General features: G+C 38.2%; 1 protein-coding gene across 4 annotated transcripts in view; it reads left to right on the top strand.

The window, feature by feature from the left end:
* The window catches only part of FCHSD2 (FCH and double SH3 domains 2), a 318,379-nt gene that overhangs the window by 139,679 nt on the left and 161,032 nt on the right, over nt 1-17,668 (top strand). For 3 of the 4 annotated variants that reach the window (XM_025355582.1, XM_025355581.1, XM_025355580.1), the window contains one exon: nt 12,474-12,618. The exons of the other annotated variant lie outside the window; for it this stretch is intronic. In XM_025355582.1, coding sequence (XP_025211367.1) covers nt 12,478-12,618 — 141 coding nt within the window. In that variant the 5' untranslated portion in view covers nt 12,474-12,477. The remainder of the gene's footprint in view (nt 1-12,473; nt 12,619-17,668) is intronic. 4 annotated transcript variants of the gene reach the window in all.

The raw sequence follows: 17,668 nt of genomic DNA, 5'->3' as shown, positions 1-17,668 counted from the left end.
ACATGTCAGCAGTTAAAGTAGACCTTAGGATTAGAGAGACTAGAAGATATGCTGTCTATCCTTCGTAAGCATACAGGAGATAGCCAGTATAAACAGTTGCAGAATTGGGTAATAGGAGAGGGACATTGGAGCCATAGAAGAAAACCTAGGCTTGTAGAGCCAGGTCTTAAAAAATGTGCAGGAGTTTTCCAGGCAGAAGGTTTGGTAAAAGGAATTCTAAGTGAAAATAACCCCTTCAAGGCATGGAGCCTGAGAAAATGTGACTGTTAGGTAACAGTTCAGTAGGGTTGCTGTGAAGTATGTGCGTTAGAGGTTAACTGGAGTGGTGGAGATGAAGGATACATCATAGGTAGGCATCATAAAAGGGCTTTACATATCACAGTATAGAGTTGGCTTTTTTATTCAGAACGTAATGGAGGTGTTGAAGTGTTTCCATGAGAGGAATTACATTATCATCTTTACTTTAGTGATAGTATAAAGGTGGATCAGAGGGTTGTGAGGAAGAATTCAGAAAGAATAGAATGGCAGGAATTTAATTCCTCATCGTCTCATATTTGAACCAAGGAAATTGTAGCAGAAATCAAGTTGTAGGGAAGATTTCAGAGGTGTTTAGAAGACTGAAGCCAGAGGACTTGCAAGTGATTTGGCAGTTTTGTTTTTTGTGTTTGTCAAATTTGTTCTGAGACAATCTACATATATAAACAGTTTTCTTCATATTTAAAATAGCTCTTGCAACATAGAAGGCACTTGATAAATATTTACTGACTAAATGAATGAAGCAGGAGGAGAGAGATGAAGAATTATACAATGACTCCCAGGTGTTTTCATTTAGGCAACTGAGAGAATGGTGGTGCTATTATGGAAGAAGACAATAGAAAGATCAGGATTGAGGCTGAGAACTACAATTGCCAATGTTTTTGTTTATTTGGAGCTTATTTTAGTTTTGTCATTTAAAATTTTCCATTTAACTTTTTTGTATTTATATTTGCATTGGTAGTTTTAAAATTCTTTTCCAAGTAATACATGTTTTTTATCAAGTAGATAAACAGTACAAGAGTATAAAGAATATCATTTCCCAAGCACCTTCCATTCACATTTCTACTCCCCTAGGATAATTGCTATTACAAGTGTGTGGTCTTTTCTTTTACATTTTTTCTGTGTGATTCACACATGGACTTATATAGTTTTGTTATTTCTAACAGAACTGCAATTATTATATGCATGCACTGTGTAACACCCCTGCTCCCCCCACACACACTAAGGAGTCTATTTTAGAAATCCCTTCATGTCAGTATGTTCTGGTCCCTCATTCTTTTTAATGCCTGCTTTAGTGCCATAGTATTGATGAACTATACTTTTGTTATCCACGTCCCTATTTGTAGTTATTTAGTTTATTAGTATTTCAAATAATGCTGCAGTGAATAAGTTCTGTATGAACATAAGTATATTTTTGTACACTGAAAGTTTATCTGTAGGGTAAATTCTTAGAGGGGGTAATGCTGGATCAAAGGGTTTATACATTTAAAATGTTGATATTGGAGGGAGGGGCTTCAAGGTAGCTGACAATTCTGCCAATGGCCTAGGGATCAGCCTGCCCCTGCCTACCATGGCTGGCACCTGCACACACTGTTAAGAGCCTGAGGACAAGCCCAGCCTGGCTTCTTATCCCTACTCCATGCCAGAGCACACAGACTAGGGTCCAGGAGATTGCCCAGCACATTCTACCACCATTGGCACCTGAATACTCCAGGGGGCCTGAGGTTGGTTCTACCCACCCCTGCCACTGCAATCACAGCTGACACCTACTTGCACATACCACCTGCAGGCTTGGAGACTGAGCCGCCCACTCCATCACAGCCACCACCAACACCAGCATACACTGCTCAAGACCCAGAAGGTGATCCCACCACTGCCACTGCCTGTTTTATGCCAGCTGCCCAGAGGCCCAAGAATCCGCCTTCCCACCCAGCTCACTGCTGCAACTACCAGCATCTGAGTAAGCCACCTGGAGGCCAAGAATTGGCCCACCTGGACTGTTGGTGCCAACTCACCGCTGTCTCTACTGGGGCTCAAAGACTGGCCTACCTGGTGTCCCAACCCTCAGCAAAACTTTACCACAGGCCTCACTAATAACTGCACCTGAAACCACCGAAGAAATTACAAACACCACTGACACTATTTATAGCCAGAGAAATCATACAGATACTGTACCACTGTAAGCACCCAGAATCAAGGCCAAAGGGCCCTATCCAAGCAACACCATAGATCTATCTTCAGGAAAACTTTCCCTACATAAGTAAATTTAAAAAATTGGAAGAAGTGACTATTACATCAGATGTGCAGTTATCAATATAGGAAACATGAAAAAGCAAGGAAATATAACTCCAAAGGAATGAAATAATTCTCTAGTAACAGATCCCAATCAAAAACAAATTTACAAAATCCTGGAAAAAGAATTCAAAATTTTGATATTAAAGAAACTCAATGAGATATAAGAAAATTCTGAAAAACAGTACAGAGAAATCAGAAAAACAATTCAGGATATGAATGAGAAATTTACCAAAGAGATGGATATGAAAAAGAACCAAACAGAAATTCTATAGTGGAAGAATTCATTGAATGAAATACAAAATACATTTGAAAGCTTCAGCAGTAGACTAGATCAAGCAAAAGAGAGGATCTCAAAACTTGAAGATAGGTCCTATGAAATAACTCAAGCAGACAAAAAGAAGAAAAATAAGAAAGAATTAACAAAGCCTTTGTGTTATATGGGACAACATAAAGTGACCAAATACACACATTATTGGTTTCCCAGATGGTAAAGAGGGAAGGGAAGGGTTAGAAAATCTATTTGATGAAATAATAGACAAAAACTTACCAAGTCTGACAAGAGATTTAGACATCCAGATACTGGAGGCTCTGAGACCCCCCAAGCAAATGAAATGCAAAAAGGCATTATCCATGGTACATTATAGTCAAACTATGTAACATCAAAGACAAAGAGAGAATTCAAAAAACAGCAAGAAAAAAGCATGCAGTCACCTGTCAAGGAACTGCTGTAAGACTAATAGCAGATTTCTCAGCAGAAACCTTTACAGGCCAAGAGAGAATGGGGTGATATATTCAAAGTGCTGAAAAAAAAAAAAAAAAAAAAAAAAAACCTGCCAACCAAGGATACTGTGTTCAGCAAAATTATCCTTTATAAATGAAGGAGAAGTAAATTCTTTCCCAGACAAGCAAAAGGTTAGGGAATTCATCACTACTAGACTGGCCCTAAAATATTAATATTGGAAGTTGTTCTCCATAAACTGTATAAATATATTTAATTTTTTCTAGTATGACTTTGTTTTTTGAGATAGTTTTCACTCCATCACCCAGGCTGGAGTGTGGTGGCATGATCTTGGTTCACTGCAACCTCCACCCACCTGCCGGGTTCAAGTGATTCTCATGCCTCAGCCTCCCGAGCAACTGGGATTACAGGTGCACATCACCACACCGGGATAATTTTTGTCTTTTTAGTAGAGATGGAGTTTTGCTGTATTGGCCAGGCTGATCTCGAGCTCCTGACCTCAAGTGATCAGCCCACTTCAGCCTCCCAGACTGCTGGGATTACAGGCATAAGCCACCACACCCAGCCTGTAGTATGATTTTAAACTGTCCCTTTGTTTTTATTTTTTACCAACAGTGCGTGTAATCAGTCTTTTAAATTGTTTGCCTATCTGATGATACATGCAGCATTTAATGTCATTAAACAGCCTCAATTTGCATTAGACTTTTGTAGCACTACTTTCTCTTGGACTTTTTTTTTTTTTAATATGAGGACAGGTTTTCATTCCTTTCTATGTAAATGTGTCTCAAAAGTCTCTCAACTCTCTAATGACTCTTTTAAGTAAGCTTATTTATATTCCTGCCTTTAAATCTTGTCTATGAACTGGTAATAATAATATATTTTTATTAATTTTTCAACTTGGGAAACAAAAAACTGCCTCTAATTTTACCTTCTTTGTAGATCTCCTCATATCTGGAATGTTAAGTAGCTGCTTGTTTGCATGTGATCTCTCTCTTTCACAATTCCATCTGCTATAATGACACAAACTGTATCTTTGTCTTTGTAAAATAGACCTACTGTCACTTCCCTGTGTGAAAATCTTCCATTGTTTCTCCTTGCCAATGGGATAAATTTAAATTTCTTTTTATGATATTCAAAACCATGAAGAAAGCTGGCACCAAATTATCTCTCTACTTATCTCTGGCCATTTATCCTTTCATCCTTGGTTTTCTAACCCTTGGGCACCTCAGTTGTAGTTGTATTTCAGTTCTTATCAACACCTCAACTGGACTAAAAGCAGTCTTTTTCCCTGCTTTTATTTCTGTTACCCAGAAATATTCTCCCTTTCTACTACCAATAACAACTGTATATAAACATTTATTAAAACACTATTCTTCTTGTTATTAGTTACTATATAAATTATTTTTAGGTTATGAACTTAATCACATTTTCTTTTCTTTGTTTTGAGACAGTCTCGCTGTCGCCCAGGCTGGAGTGCAGTGGTGCAGTCTTGGCCCACTGCAACGTCTGCCTCCCGGGCTCAAGCAAGTCTTGTGCCTCAGCCTCCTGAGTAGCTGGGATTACAGGTGTGCACCACCATGCCCTGCTAATTTTTGTATTTTTAGTAGAGATGGGGTTTTACCATGTTGGCCAGGCTGGTGGCAAACTCCTGGCCTCAAGTGATCTGCCTGCCTCAGCCTCTCCAGGTGCTGGAATTACAGGCTTGAGGCACTGCACCCAGCCATTAATCACATTTTCCTGAGTTGTCTTGAGATGTGATGCTAGTAGAAAGATGTATTTCTAAGCCTAGGGAAGACCTATGGTTTTGTTTGTTATATCTTAAACACTTTTTACTTTGAGATAATTGTAGCTACACATGCAGTCGTCAGAAATAATAAATACCAAGAGTGCTCTTACATTCCCCACCCAGTTCACCCAGTGGTAGTATCTTGCATAACTGTAGTACATTATCACAACCAAGAAATTGATACTGATACAGTCATCCAGCCTAATTCAGAATTTGTTAGTTTTATACACATTCATTTGTGTGTATATAAGTGTGTGCACATTGAGTTCTGTGCAGTTTTACCACATTTGTAGCTTTGTGTGACCTCTTCCACACTTAAGATCTTGCTAAGAATTTAACAGTTAAGAATTTCTTGATTTCTTTCTTTTCTTTTTCTTTCCTTCCCGCCCCCCTTTTCTTTCTTCTTTCCTTTCTTTCAAAACAGGGTCTCACTTTTGCACCCAAGCTGGAGTGAAGTGGCTCACTGTAGCCTCAAACTCTTGGGTCCAAGTGGTCCTTCCACGTCACCTCCTGCGTAGCCACCACTACCACCATGCCTGGCTAATTTTAAAATTTTTTTGTAGAGATGAGGTTTTGTTATATTGCCCAGGCTGGTCTCAAACTCCTGGCCTCAAGCGATCCTTCTGCCTCAGCCTCTCAAAATGCTGGGATTACATATGTGAGCCACTGTGCCTAGCCTTGATTTATTTCTTAATGAGAAATTTCTTCTGGTAAAGTTTTCTAGGTTTTCCTAGACATCTTGTATGATATTCATATAAGAAATAGTTCACAGCGTGAACTTAGGTGGTATATGGATGAATGGTTTTGTATTTTACTAGTTATAACCTAATTATTATGGCAAGTATTTTTCAGTTAGAATAGTGATATAAAGTCGTAAGATATGTGTATTTTAGTTTAAAAGGTTAGTCATTTTAACAAAAATGATAAGTAAATAATGATACAGAAGATAGGAGACAAAAATAGTAGAGGATGTATACCAAGGACTTAGGATACATAAGTCTTGGTATAAACTATTTCAGAATGAAGAGACCCTTTTTAATGTTCAGCATTGTTACTGAGACTAAGAACAATCTTATGTCAGCAAAAGAACAGAGGTTTGGGAGCCAGACACATTTGGGTTCAAATCTAGGCTCCATCATTCCCTCCTCTCCTCCTCCAGTAAATATGTATTGAGTGCCTGCTATGCCATACCCTGTGCCAAACATACAGCAGTAAATGAAACAAAGCTTCTGCTGCGTGGAGCCTACATTCTAATGAGGGAAGACAAACAGTAAACAGGTGAATAATTAAACATATATGCCAATTGGCGATAAGAACAGTAAGCATAGTAGGGAGACTACAGAGGGCCAAGAAGTGATTGCACAGCAGTTGCTGTACTGTGCAGAGCACAGGTGTTGTGGGACAAGGCAGAAGCAGAGAGGGCAGGTAGGAGACTGTTGTAGTAATCTAGGCATAAGGTAAGGGTGGCTCAAAACAGGGTAGTCACAGTGGAGGAGACTGGCAGTAATTAAATTCCATGGTGTTTTTTAAGTCTAGCAAACAGGATTTATATATATATATATATATATACACACACACACATATATATGTACACACACTTTAAGTTCTAGGGTACATGTGCGTAACGTGCAGATTTGTTACACATGTATACATGTGCCATGTCAGTGTGCTGCACCCATTAACTTGGCATTTACATTAGGTGTATCTCCTAATACTATCCCTCCCCATTCCCCCCGCACCACGACAGGCCCCAGTGTGTGTTCCCCACCCTGTGTCTAAGTGTTCTCATTGTTTGATTCCCACCTGTGAGTGAGAACATGCGGTGTTTGGTTTTCTGTCCTTGCAATAGTTTGCTCAGAATGATGGTTTCCAGCTTCATCCATGTCCCTACGAAGGACATGAACTCATCCTTTTTTATGGCTGCATAGTATTGCGTGGTATATATGTGCCACATTTTCTTAATCCACTCTATCATTGATGGACATTTGGGTTGGTTCCAAGTCTTTGCTGTTGTGAATGGTGCCACAATAAACATACGTGTGCATGTGTCTTTATAGCAGCATGATTTATAATCCTTTGGGTATATACGCAGTAATGGGATTGCTGGGTCAATGGCATTTCTAGTTCTAGATCCTTGAGGAATTGCCACACTGTCTTCCACAATGGTTGAACTAGTTTACAATCCCACCAACAGTGTAAAAGTGGTCCTGTTTCTCCACATCCTCTCCAGCACGCAAACAGGATTTCTTGATGGAGCAGATATGAGAGAGAAATGAGGAATCAGTGCTGATTCCAGGGCTTTGGGTTTGAGCCAACTACTAGAAGGTTTGAGTTACTGTCAATGAGATGAAACAGATAGATTGCCAGAACAGGTTTTAGGGAAATCAAGAATTTAGTTTTATACATGTTAGGTATAAGATGCCTACTAAATATCCAAGTTGGATATGTTGAACAGGCAGTTAGGGTTTAGGGAAGGTGTCTGGGCAGGAATTAAAAATTCAGGAATTGAGCTGAGAGTAGTGGCTCATGCATGTAATCCCAGAACTTTGGGAGGCTAAGGCAGGAGGATAGCTCAAAGCCAGGAGTTCAAGATGCAGATTAAGCAACAAAGTGAGATACCGTTTCTATTAAAAAAAGGAAAATACCAGATGCAGTGGCACATGCCTGTAGGCCCAGTTACTTGGGAAGCTGAGGCGGGAGGACCACTTGAGCTCAGGAGTTTGAGGCTGTAGTGAGCTGTGATCATGCCAGTGCACTCCAGCGTGAGCAACAGAACAAGACCCTGCCTCTTTAAAAAAAAGAAAAGAAAAAAAGCTTTAGGAATAGCATATTGATACTCTGTAAAGCCATGAGACGGGATGTCTTTAAAGCCATCTATAGAGTGAGATCATCTAAAGAGTGAATGTAGGTCTGGTGCAGTGGCTCACACCTGAAATTCTAGCACTTTGGAAGGCTGAGGTGGGAGGATTGCTTGAGCCCAGGAGTTTGAGGCTACAGTCAACTATGTCAGCTATGACTGTGCCACTGCACTACCACCTGAGTGACAGAGCAAGACTTTATCTTTAAAAAGAAATAACAAAATAAAAATTTAAAAACAATTTTCAACAGAGTGAATGTAGTTAGAGAAGAGAAGAAGCCTGGGGTCTGACTTGAGGGCACTCCAGTATTTATGGGGCAATGAGATGAAGAGGAACTGGCAAAGAAGACTAAAGAATGGCCGGTGAGGTAGGAGTAGACCAAGGGAGAGTGATGTCCTGTAGCCAAGTGAAGAAAACATTTCAAGAAGGATGAAGTAGGTCAGTGTTGCTGATAGGTCGAGTAATAGAATCCAGACTTGAACTATTTGGACTAGCCATAGGAAGATCTTTGATGACTTTGGCAAGCAATTTCAGAAAAGTGGTAGACACTAAAGTCTGATTTGGATAGAACTGAGAGACCCAGAGGAGAGAAAGTAGAAACACTAATTTTAAACAATTCTTTCAAGGTGTTTTTCTGTAAAAGAGAGCAGACATTAGGGTGGTAGCTGGAGAGAAATGGAGGTTTGATGGAGATTTTTCAAATGGAGATATTATAGCGTGTTTGCTCACAAGAATGCTCCAGTAGAGAGGGAAAAACTGACGTTGTAGAGTTTTGAATTGATATTCTTAAGTGAGAGGTTGTATAATATGGTGTAAATTTGAGGAGTTGGCCTTCAGAGCACGGGTAGTTCATGGAAGTAATAGGAGGATGGGCAGAATGTATGGGTGCAGAGACAAGGAGTTTGGCAGATGTGGTGGGAACATGTGGACATTGCCCTCTGATACTACCACTGTTGGCTACAAGTGTGTTCGTATTAGAGGTTTGAGAAGAGAGAAGTTGGGAAATAATTGTGTAGAAGGGTGGTTGAATGAATGGATTAAGGAAATATAGTACCCTTGCTGGGTATCACTAAGGGGTTACTAGCATTCATTTGACATCAATTTAAAATGCGACCAGGCAACGTAATTATCTTTTTTTTCAGCCACATTCTTCTGTATACTTTGGTATAATCTTAGCAGTTTTAGATTTAACCAAGGTAGGAGCTTGTAGGTTATAAAGGTGGAAAGAGAAAGAGGCAAGGGTAATAAGGGCATACATAAGGGAGTGATTATAAGGGTAGACCATGAAACCTAGACTGGGTAATGAACTGAAAAGGGAGATCATGAGAGGGGCAAGAGACAATGGAAAGGGGGTAGGACCAAATGGATTGTGGGTTCTTATAGGATTGAGTAATTGTTGGACTCAGAATTCTAAAGGATGTGAGTAGAATCAGGAGGTGTTGGTCAGAAATCAGAAGATTGAACTTGGGATGAGAGCAAAGCAGTAGTTATTAGTAATGGCAAAGTCTAGGTTATGACCATGGAGGTGCTATTTCCTGTTGAGTAGCCTTAGAAAAATTTCATAACCTCTCTGAGCCTCACTTTTCTCCTCTGTAAAATGGGAATAATACCTATCTTACAGAGTTATGATGAGTCTTAAATGATATGATAAATGTAAAATACATAACATAGTGCTTACCATGAGATATGTAGAATGGCAAAGTACCGTGTATGCTTGATACTTTTTTTTTTTTTTTTGGAGATGGAGTCTCACTCTGTTGCCCAGGCTGGAGTGCAATGATGCCATCTTGGCTCACTGCAACCTCTGCCTTCCAGGTTCAAGCGATTCTCCTGTCTCAGCCTCCTGAGTAGCTGGTGGGGTTATAGGCGCCAGCCACAATGCCTGGCTAATTTTTGTATTTTTAGTAGAGACGGGATTTCACCATGTTGGCCAGGCTGGTCACGAACTCCTGGCCTCAGACAGTCCGCCTACCTCGACCTCCCAGAGTGCTAGGATTACAGGCATGAGCCACCACGCTGGCTGATACTTTTCTTATCCTTCAAAATTGCTTCATATGAAACCTGGTGCCTGATGAAATAAAAATTTTTTAAAAATCACTCTATGACCCGTGATTATTTTTCCTTAATTGGAATGAAAAACACCACTACCATTGGGAATACCACTATTATGTTAACAAGAAGTGCTTCTATTTCTGTTACAATTCTGCTAGTTACTATTTATTCATTTAAAAGAATCTGTGTATCGTGAATTTTCATATCATTTGCATTTAATTTTTAAAATAACCCTGTGAGGTAAGTGGTGCAGGAATATTTGTTATTTCTCCATTTGCCAGTTGAGGAAATGAAAGTATAGTGAAATGTGCTGCTTATAATTATTTTGCTAAAACTAGAACTTGAACTTAGGTCTTCTGACTGGTGACTGAATTCTGTGCTTTTCATGGTATATCAGTGTTCAGGATATGTTTCCCTGCTATAAATCTGCTAAACTCTAAAGGTCTCTTTTTAAACTATCTTTTTAATGAAAGGATTTGTCTTTTTATTGTACAGTCTTCATAGTTAATACATTCATCCATTCATTTATTTACTCATTCAACACATATTATTGTAATCATTCTTTATTTGCTAGACCCTAGGAATGCAATAGGAAGACATACACTCCTGCCTTCATGGCACTTTCACTGTAGTGAGAGGGACAGATGTTAATAAACAATTGCATTAAAATATTTATAATTGAAAGAAAAGTGCTGGAGCTGTGAACAAATGACAAAGAGTAACTTGATTGAGTTTGGGGGTTGGCTTGGTGGTGATCATGAAAGACTTCCCAAAGGAAGTTACATTTAAACTGAGATTGGAAGGGCAAACAGCTATTACCTAGGAGAAGGGATAAAGAGAAGAGGGTGTTAACACTGAGAGAAGAACGTGGATGAATGGTCTCTCCCTTCCTCTCTTTCTTCCTATCACAATTCATAATAGTTTTTTTTTTTTTTTTTTTTTTTTAAGACGGAGTCTCACTCTGTCGCCCAGGCTGGAGTGCAGTGGCCGGATCTCAGCTCACTGCAATCTCCGCCTCCCGGGTTTACGCCGTTCTCCTGCCTCAGCCTCCCGAGTAGTTGGGACTACAGGTGCCCGCCACCTCGCCCGGCTAGTTTTTTGTATTTTTTAGTAGAGACGGGGTTTCACCGTGTTAGCCAGGATGGTCTCGATCTCCTGACCTCGTGATCCGCCCGTCTCGGCCTCCCAAAGTGCTGGGATTACAGGCTTGAGCCACCGCGCCCGGCCCATAATAGTTCTTTTTCATTGTCTTCATTATTTTAAAATATATTTTAAGTATAAATTAGTAGTTACAAATCGTAGTACTGAATTTTTATCTCAGTGCATTCTTCAAGTAAATCAATTGTTGGAACTGCTTAGAAGGGAGAGCCTGCGGTGAGTTTACATTGCAAGTTCCATTGGTTGTCATGCAGTGAGGCCATGGAGGGCGTTCATTTTGCTGTTCTTAACTTCATCAGTGCTTTTATGCTGACAGTTTTTGCTGGTGCAACACACTGAATCTTTCCAAAGGGATGGTGATACACCTCTGCCTAAATAATGACTATTTCCATCTAAACTGATTCATCTGGTACGTTACATGAACTAATTTGTAAGACTCCATGGTTGAAAACCATAGTTTATCAAGTTTTTTTCTTTACTTCTAAATAAGATAGGGACTCAGGCAATTTTTCCTTTTCTTCTATACTGTCATCTGTTGACCACAGTGAGCATTCTGTATAGCATGTGGTCCCACATTTTGCTGTGGTTGAAAATCTATATGGATTTCCCACAAAAGGGAAATCTCAGGAGAGGAATATTATAATATATCAGAATTTCACTTTAAGGACTCATTTTAAAAAATAAAGCACTACCATTGTTATAAGTTATCGATTGTGTTTATAAATAGTGTAGGAGCATGCTAGAATTGACTAAGGCATTTAGCAAGTAGGAAAGAAGGTTGAAGAGGAAATTGGCTAGAAAAAGCAAAGGATTAATAATTCCTTGACTTGACTGAGATTGCTGAGCACATTTATCAAGCAAAGGAAATGGGACTTGCTTAGAATGAATCCAAAGCACAGTGTGATGCTAAGCATTGTTATAATAGGAAGACAGATGTAGAGCAAACAATATTATAGATTTATTTTGTCAGACAGAATAGACTTTGCATGCACATAAACAGTTGTTCGTGATATATTTTTCCAGCTGCGTCAGTTTGAGTAATATGATGTCATTGAAAGACAATATACTATATATAGAGGTACCCAATCTTTGTCTTGTATCTCAGTAGTGCCACCTTCTTTTTATATGACCTAAAGTGATACTTTAAAATCTCTCTGGGCCTCAGTTACCTTATTAGTAAAATTAGGAAAATACCTTAATGAAGTAATAAAACTTGATATTCATAATTATGACCTTGTGACAGCAAAAGACTTGGAGAGTCTGAAATATTCACTGATTTTTATAGTGTGAGCTTTGTAATTCTTGTAGCACTTTACTCCATTGTTAAGAATAGCTAATGAATCAAAACTCCCTATTGCTGAGCTATAAGAGGAATAGAGTATATGCCATGTTGCTTCTTACATGTGCTGAAATATTGCCTATAAGCCAGTATAAATACATTAAAGAAGACATTCATGTATTCTGTCAGTGCTACCCTGTGAGCGAAAGGTTAGCCAACTTTTTCTTACTGTTCCCTGCCTAATGCTTTTCTATCCCTCTTTGAATTTAGGAGCATGTATCCCGTTTGGAAATCTTTTCTCGAGGGAACAATGCAGGTAGCCCAGTCTCGGATGAATATATGTGAAAACTATAAAAACTTCATTTCTGAGCCTGCAAGGACAGTGAGAAGCTTAAAAGAACAGCAACTAAAAAGGGTATTGTTTTTATTTCTGCTCTTATATGCATTTTAATATCTCAGCGCTACATTTGTAATCTGTAAGATTATGCTAAATCTTATTTAAAACTTTATATGGTCCTGTATGTTTTCTAGTTGACATTTTACTAGGATTTTCTGATTTCAACATGTTCTCATTAAGTACTATGTTTTATTAACTGCTAAAAGTGAATATAATTCAAATCCGTGAACATTCAAGAAGCTCAGTAAATATTTTTTAGAAATACCACTTTTCGGCATAATTCATGTACATAGATCTACTTAGTTTCACAATATCGGTATAGTTTGGTGTATATTAGAACAGTTACAAGGTTATTAATCTCACTGATTCTTCAAAAAAGTTTACATTAATTTGTCTTACTTTCAACTTGACCCATTTTGTATAATTAAAGGAAATTGACACATTTTGACTAAATATAAAAAACTTATTTAAAAAACCCTGTTGGACTCTAAACTTTATATGGGTTACACATGAGTAAATGTTTTCAAATGGATGTATTTTATTACACAGAAATAAAACATTCATAGGAAAATGGAATTGCTTAATGTGACTTTTTAGAAAAGTTGGCTGTTGAAAATAGGCGATTGAATTGCGTTCTTTTGGAAATAGAGTTACAAAAATTGAGATTATCATTATACCTAATAAGTAATTAAAATTTTTTGTGGAAGTATTAATACTTTAGAAAATATTAAAGTAAAAGAAAGAAAATATTAAAGTAATTATTTAGGGAAATAATATTTTAGAAGCCATCCAGTGTTTTGATTCTAGTTGTAATTTGGATTTTCAGAACATTTTTACAAACACCTTTCCCACCCAAAACCCCTCAATTTTCCATTTGCCAAAGATGATTCTAGTGGCTTGAAATCAGTATGTTAAATGTATATGTGTCTTTATGTAAAACGTTAATTTCTTTAGAGCACTCACCTTATATTAGTCAGTTAACATATTTGTATAAGAATGCTTGTGTTTTATCTTTGCCAAAAAATATCTCTTTCAAAACAAACATAGTGAGTAACCTATGTGGTCACTGGCCAGTGATTTTGAGTTGGAAGAAAGTTGTGTGTGTGTGTGTGTGTGTGTGTGTGTGTGTGATTGTGCAGAAAGTAGGTGGAAGGTAGGGGCAGAGAATTAATACTAGTATAACTTCCCAACCAGGAGGAAATACTGCATTTCAAATTTCCGGTGCATTCATCACATTTAATTGAATTACTGGAAAGTTCCACCTCACTCAGTATCAGAATATTCTGAGAGTTTAACTACCTCTGGTTCTTTTCTCTTCCATTGATGAAGTAGTCTTAGACTTGAATTTAATTGACATTCCTGGGCAAAGAATGTTTGGTAAGGCCGGGTGCAGTGGCTCACACCTGTAATCCCAGCACTTTGGGAGGCCGAGGTGGGCGGATCACGAGGTCAGGAGATCGAGACCATCCTGGCTAAAACGCTGAAACGCCATCTCTACTAAAATACAAAAATTAGCTAGGCATGGTGGCATGTGCCTGTAGTCCCAGCTACTTGGGAGGCTGAGACTGGAGAATTGCTTGAACCCGGGAGGTGGAGGTTGCAGTGAGCGGAGATTGTGCCACTGCACTCCAGCCTGGGCGACAGTGAGACTGTCTTAAAAAAAAAGAAAAACAAAATCTTTGGTAAGATTCAACAAATGCTCATGTCTGTGAATTAACTTGTTTTATATTATAGCTGATAATCTATTTATGTTACATCTAAGCAATTGTTAAATATTCAGTACATATTGGGTAAATCTGTCAGGACTCTGAGATAGCAAATGACAGAAACCTCCTTCAAACTGTTTAAGCCAAGAACGGAATGTATCTGCTTGTATAACTGAAAGTTGAAGGACTTCAAGCATGGATGGATCTAGGGGTTCAAATGATGGTATTAGAATTCAGACTTTCTTTCCATCCATTAGCTCTGCTTTTCTGAACGGCTTCACTCACTAACAACTCTCTCCACATGGTAACCCCCAATGTGCCAGATTCATAAATCTTAAAGGTAGCAATCCCAGATTTTTCATTTTCCCGAATGACCAGAGTTGTTTTGCATAGCACCTGCATCATTTGGCATTCCCACCAACAGTGCACAAGGGCTCCAATTTCTCTACAGCCTTGCCAACATTTGTTATCTTTTTTTAAAAAAATAGCTTCCTTACAGGTGTGAGGTTATTAATATTTTACTGTGGCTTTGATCTATATTTCACTGATGGTTAATGATATTAAGCAATCTAATATTCTTTAATATCAATTTTTCCCTCCACTATTAGCTTCTTACTTTTTAAATCCTATATTCTTTTAGTAATTACCTTAGAGAATCTAATATGCCTCCCTAACTTATTACATTACCTTGAATCATTAATTTTACTATTCCCCAAACCTTGTTCCAAATTACCTTTTTTTTTTTTGAGACGAAGTCTTGCCTTGTCACCCAGGCTAGAGTGCAGTGGCGTGATCTCATTGACTGCAGCCTCTGCCTCTCAGGCTCAGGTGATCCTCCCACCCCAGTCTCCTGAGTGGTTGGGATTACAGGCGTGTACCACCACGCCTGGCTAATTTTATTGTGTTTTAGTAGAGACAGGGTTTCACCACGTTGGCCAGGCTGGTCCTGAACTCCTGACCTCATGTGATCTGCCCACCTCAGCCTCCCAAAGTGCAGGTTTTACAGGCATGAGCCACCTCGCCTGGTCCAAATTAACTTATTACAGTCTACCTTGAATTAGTATTTTACCACCTCATGAACAATATAAAAATCTTCTAGCAAGATAATTCTATTTAACTCCCATTTATGACTTTTTGGCTGTTAGACCTTTTGCCTCTGTTCATATGTCTTTTCTACTTTTTTAGCATTTTCTGTTTTCCACCCTTTTTTCTCTGTGTACTTCAATCTGAATATTTAACAAGTTTGTTAATATACTGTTCTACTATTTTGAATCTGCTTTAAAAACTCATATTTTGGGGACGGGAGTGGTGGCTCACACCTGTAATTTCAGCACTTTGAGAGGTCGAGGTGGGAGGATCATTTCAGTTCAAGATCAGCCTGGCCAACATGGTGAAATCCTGTCTCTACAAAAAATGCAAAAATTAGCCAGGTGTGGTGGTTCATGCCTGTAGTCCCAGCTACTTGGGAGGTTGAGGCAGGAGGATCACTTAAGCCCAGGAGGTAGAGATTACAGTAAGTCGAGATCATGCCACTGCACTCCAGCTTGGGTGACAGAGGGAGACCCTTTCTCAAAAACAAAACAGAAAAACCTCATCTTTTGGAATCTTAATGTACTTTTCAGTTCCAGGATTTTTATTTGACTTTTAAATAATACATTCCATGTTTCTGGTACAGTTCTCCATGTTTTTCCTTTATCCTCTTAAACATGTTACTACTAATCTCTGTTGTATAATTTCACTATCTTAATTGCCTGTAGGTCTCTTTTAACTGCCTGCGGTTTTTCTTGATTTTTGGTTATTTGGATCTTCCGTTTGGTTATGACTCACAATGTTGGACATTATGGATAAAAATTATAGAGGCTCTGGAAGATGTTATTTCCAAAGAGGGTTAAGCTTTCTTCTGGCAGGCAGATAGAATGCTATTAGATCACCTTGGTTCTCTGTTAGGATCTCTGGTTTTAGGCTTTTTAGGGCTATTCTGTTTCACTTACTCCTAGAGTTTTAACTGAAAGGTTAAACTAGGTTGCTTTAACTCTAACCTTTGTCTTCTCAGGGTCATGTAGCTGCTCTGATGCTCTGATCTCTGCTCACTCTTTAGCCTCTCGGCTACTGTTCTCCACTGGATTTCTTGGCATTTCACCCAACACCTGCTTTTTAGAAGTTGTCTGTTAACCGAAGGGGAAATTGCATACAGACTTTTGGACTTGCTTTTCTCCAGTACCCCTCTTTCTAGACCCTTACCTCTCAAGTTCCTGTTCTTTTGGCGTCCCTAAACTCCAACCTCTGTCCCCCCAGTCTAGTAAGAATGCCACTTTCTGTTTCTGTCCTATTTCTTTATACCGTGATTCAACAAATGCCCTGAGAAAAAAGCCAAGTTGAATTTAAGACTTACCTTGGTGTATTCCTCTTCTCCCATGTGTCTTAGTCCTTTAAGTCCAGTGTATGGTTGTGGTCTTTAATGCTGGTAGTTTTTAAAAAACGCATTTTGTCCAACTTTTACACTTTCCAGACTAGAGAAAGGTAGTCTGATCCAAGTTGTTCTGTTATGATCAGAACCAATCTGACTTAAAATTCTTCCTCTGTAACATTTTAAAGTTCATGTTCTTTTTAAGATTTTCTCTAATTTGGCTATTTTATAATGCTTGAAGGATAAACACAGTTATATTACAATTCTGAAGAGCCCCAGTTTATAATGAGGATTATGAGAATTATTACATTTTTCAAAATTATTTTCTATATGTTGACATTTACTTAAAAATTAGAACAAGAGCCATAATAATTTAAGGTTTTTTGCCATTCTTATGTTTACTTAACCATACTTTTGTCCGTATCTTTCTCATGTATACTAGAGTTTACTTACCTTCCTTGAAATATTGTGGTTCACATTTGTGTAACACTTTAGAGTTTGCAGACTGCTACTATATCCATTATAGTCTCATTTGATTTTTATACAACCCTGATAGTATTTAAGTACTATTATTTTACAAATGATAAAATTAAAGCTAAAAATATTAAAGAGACTTAGGTAGTAAATAACAGAGTGGGAACTTGAATATACTACTACTTCCTAATTCCAAATCCTATACAATGCTTTTAAAACAAAGCTTAATATTGAAACAGGTTTATAGAAAAATACATGTAAATGCCTTCACCATAGTAGACTACTTAATTCTCTTACTCCTTTTATCTTCATTCTCTCAGTTTCCTAATTTTTCATGTTTCTACATAACCTTTATGTTTATTATTTTTTATTATTTTGTGAATTTTTCCATTCTGCTTTCTTTAATCTTACATCTGGTTTTGGACATTACCCTTAAGTCTACAGTAAAAATTAACTTTTTATATTTTTTTCTTAGGATAAA

The sequence above is a fragment of the Theropithecus gelada genome, chromosome 14 (assembly GCF_003255815.1).
Source record: "Theropithecus gelada isolate Dixy chromosome 14, Tgel_1.0, whole genome shotgun sequence".
Lineage (NCBI taxonomy): Eukaryota > Metazoa > Chordata > Mammalia > Primates > Cercopithecidae > Theropithecus > Theropithecus gelada.
This window is presented reverse-complemented; position numbering and strand designations above follow the sequence as displayed.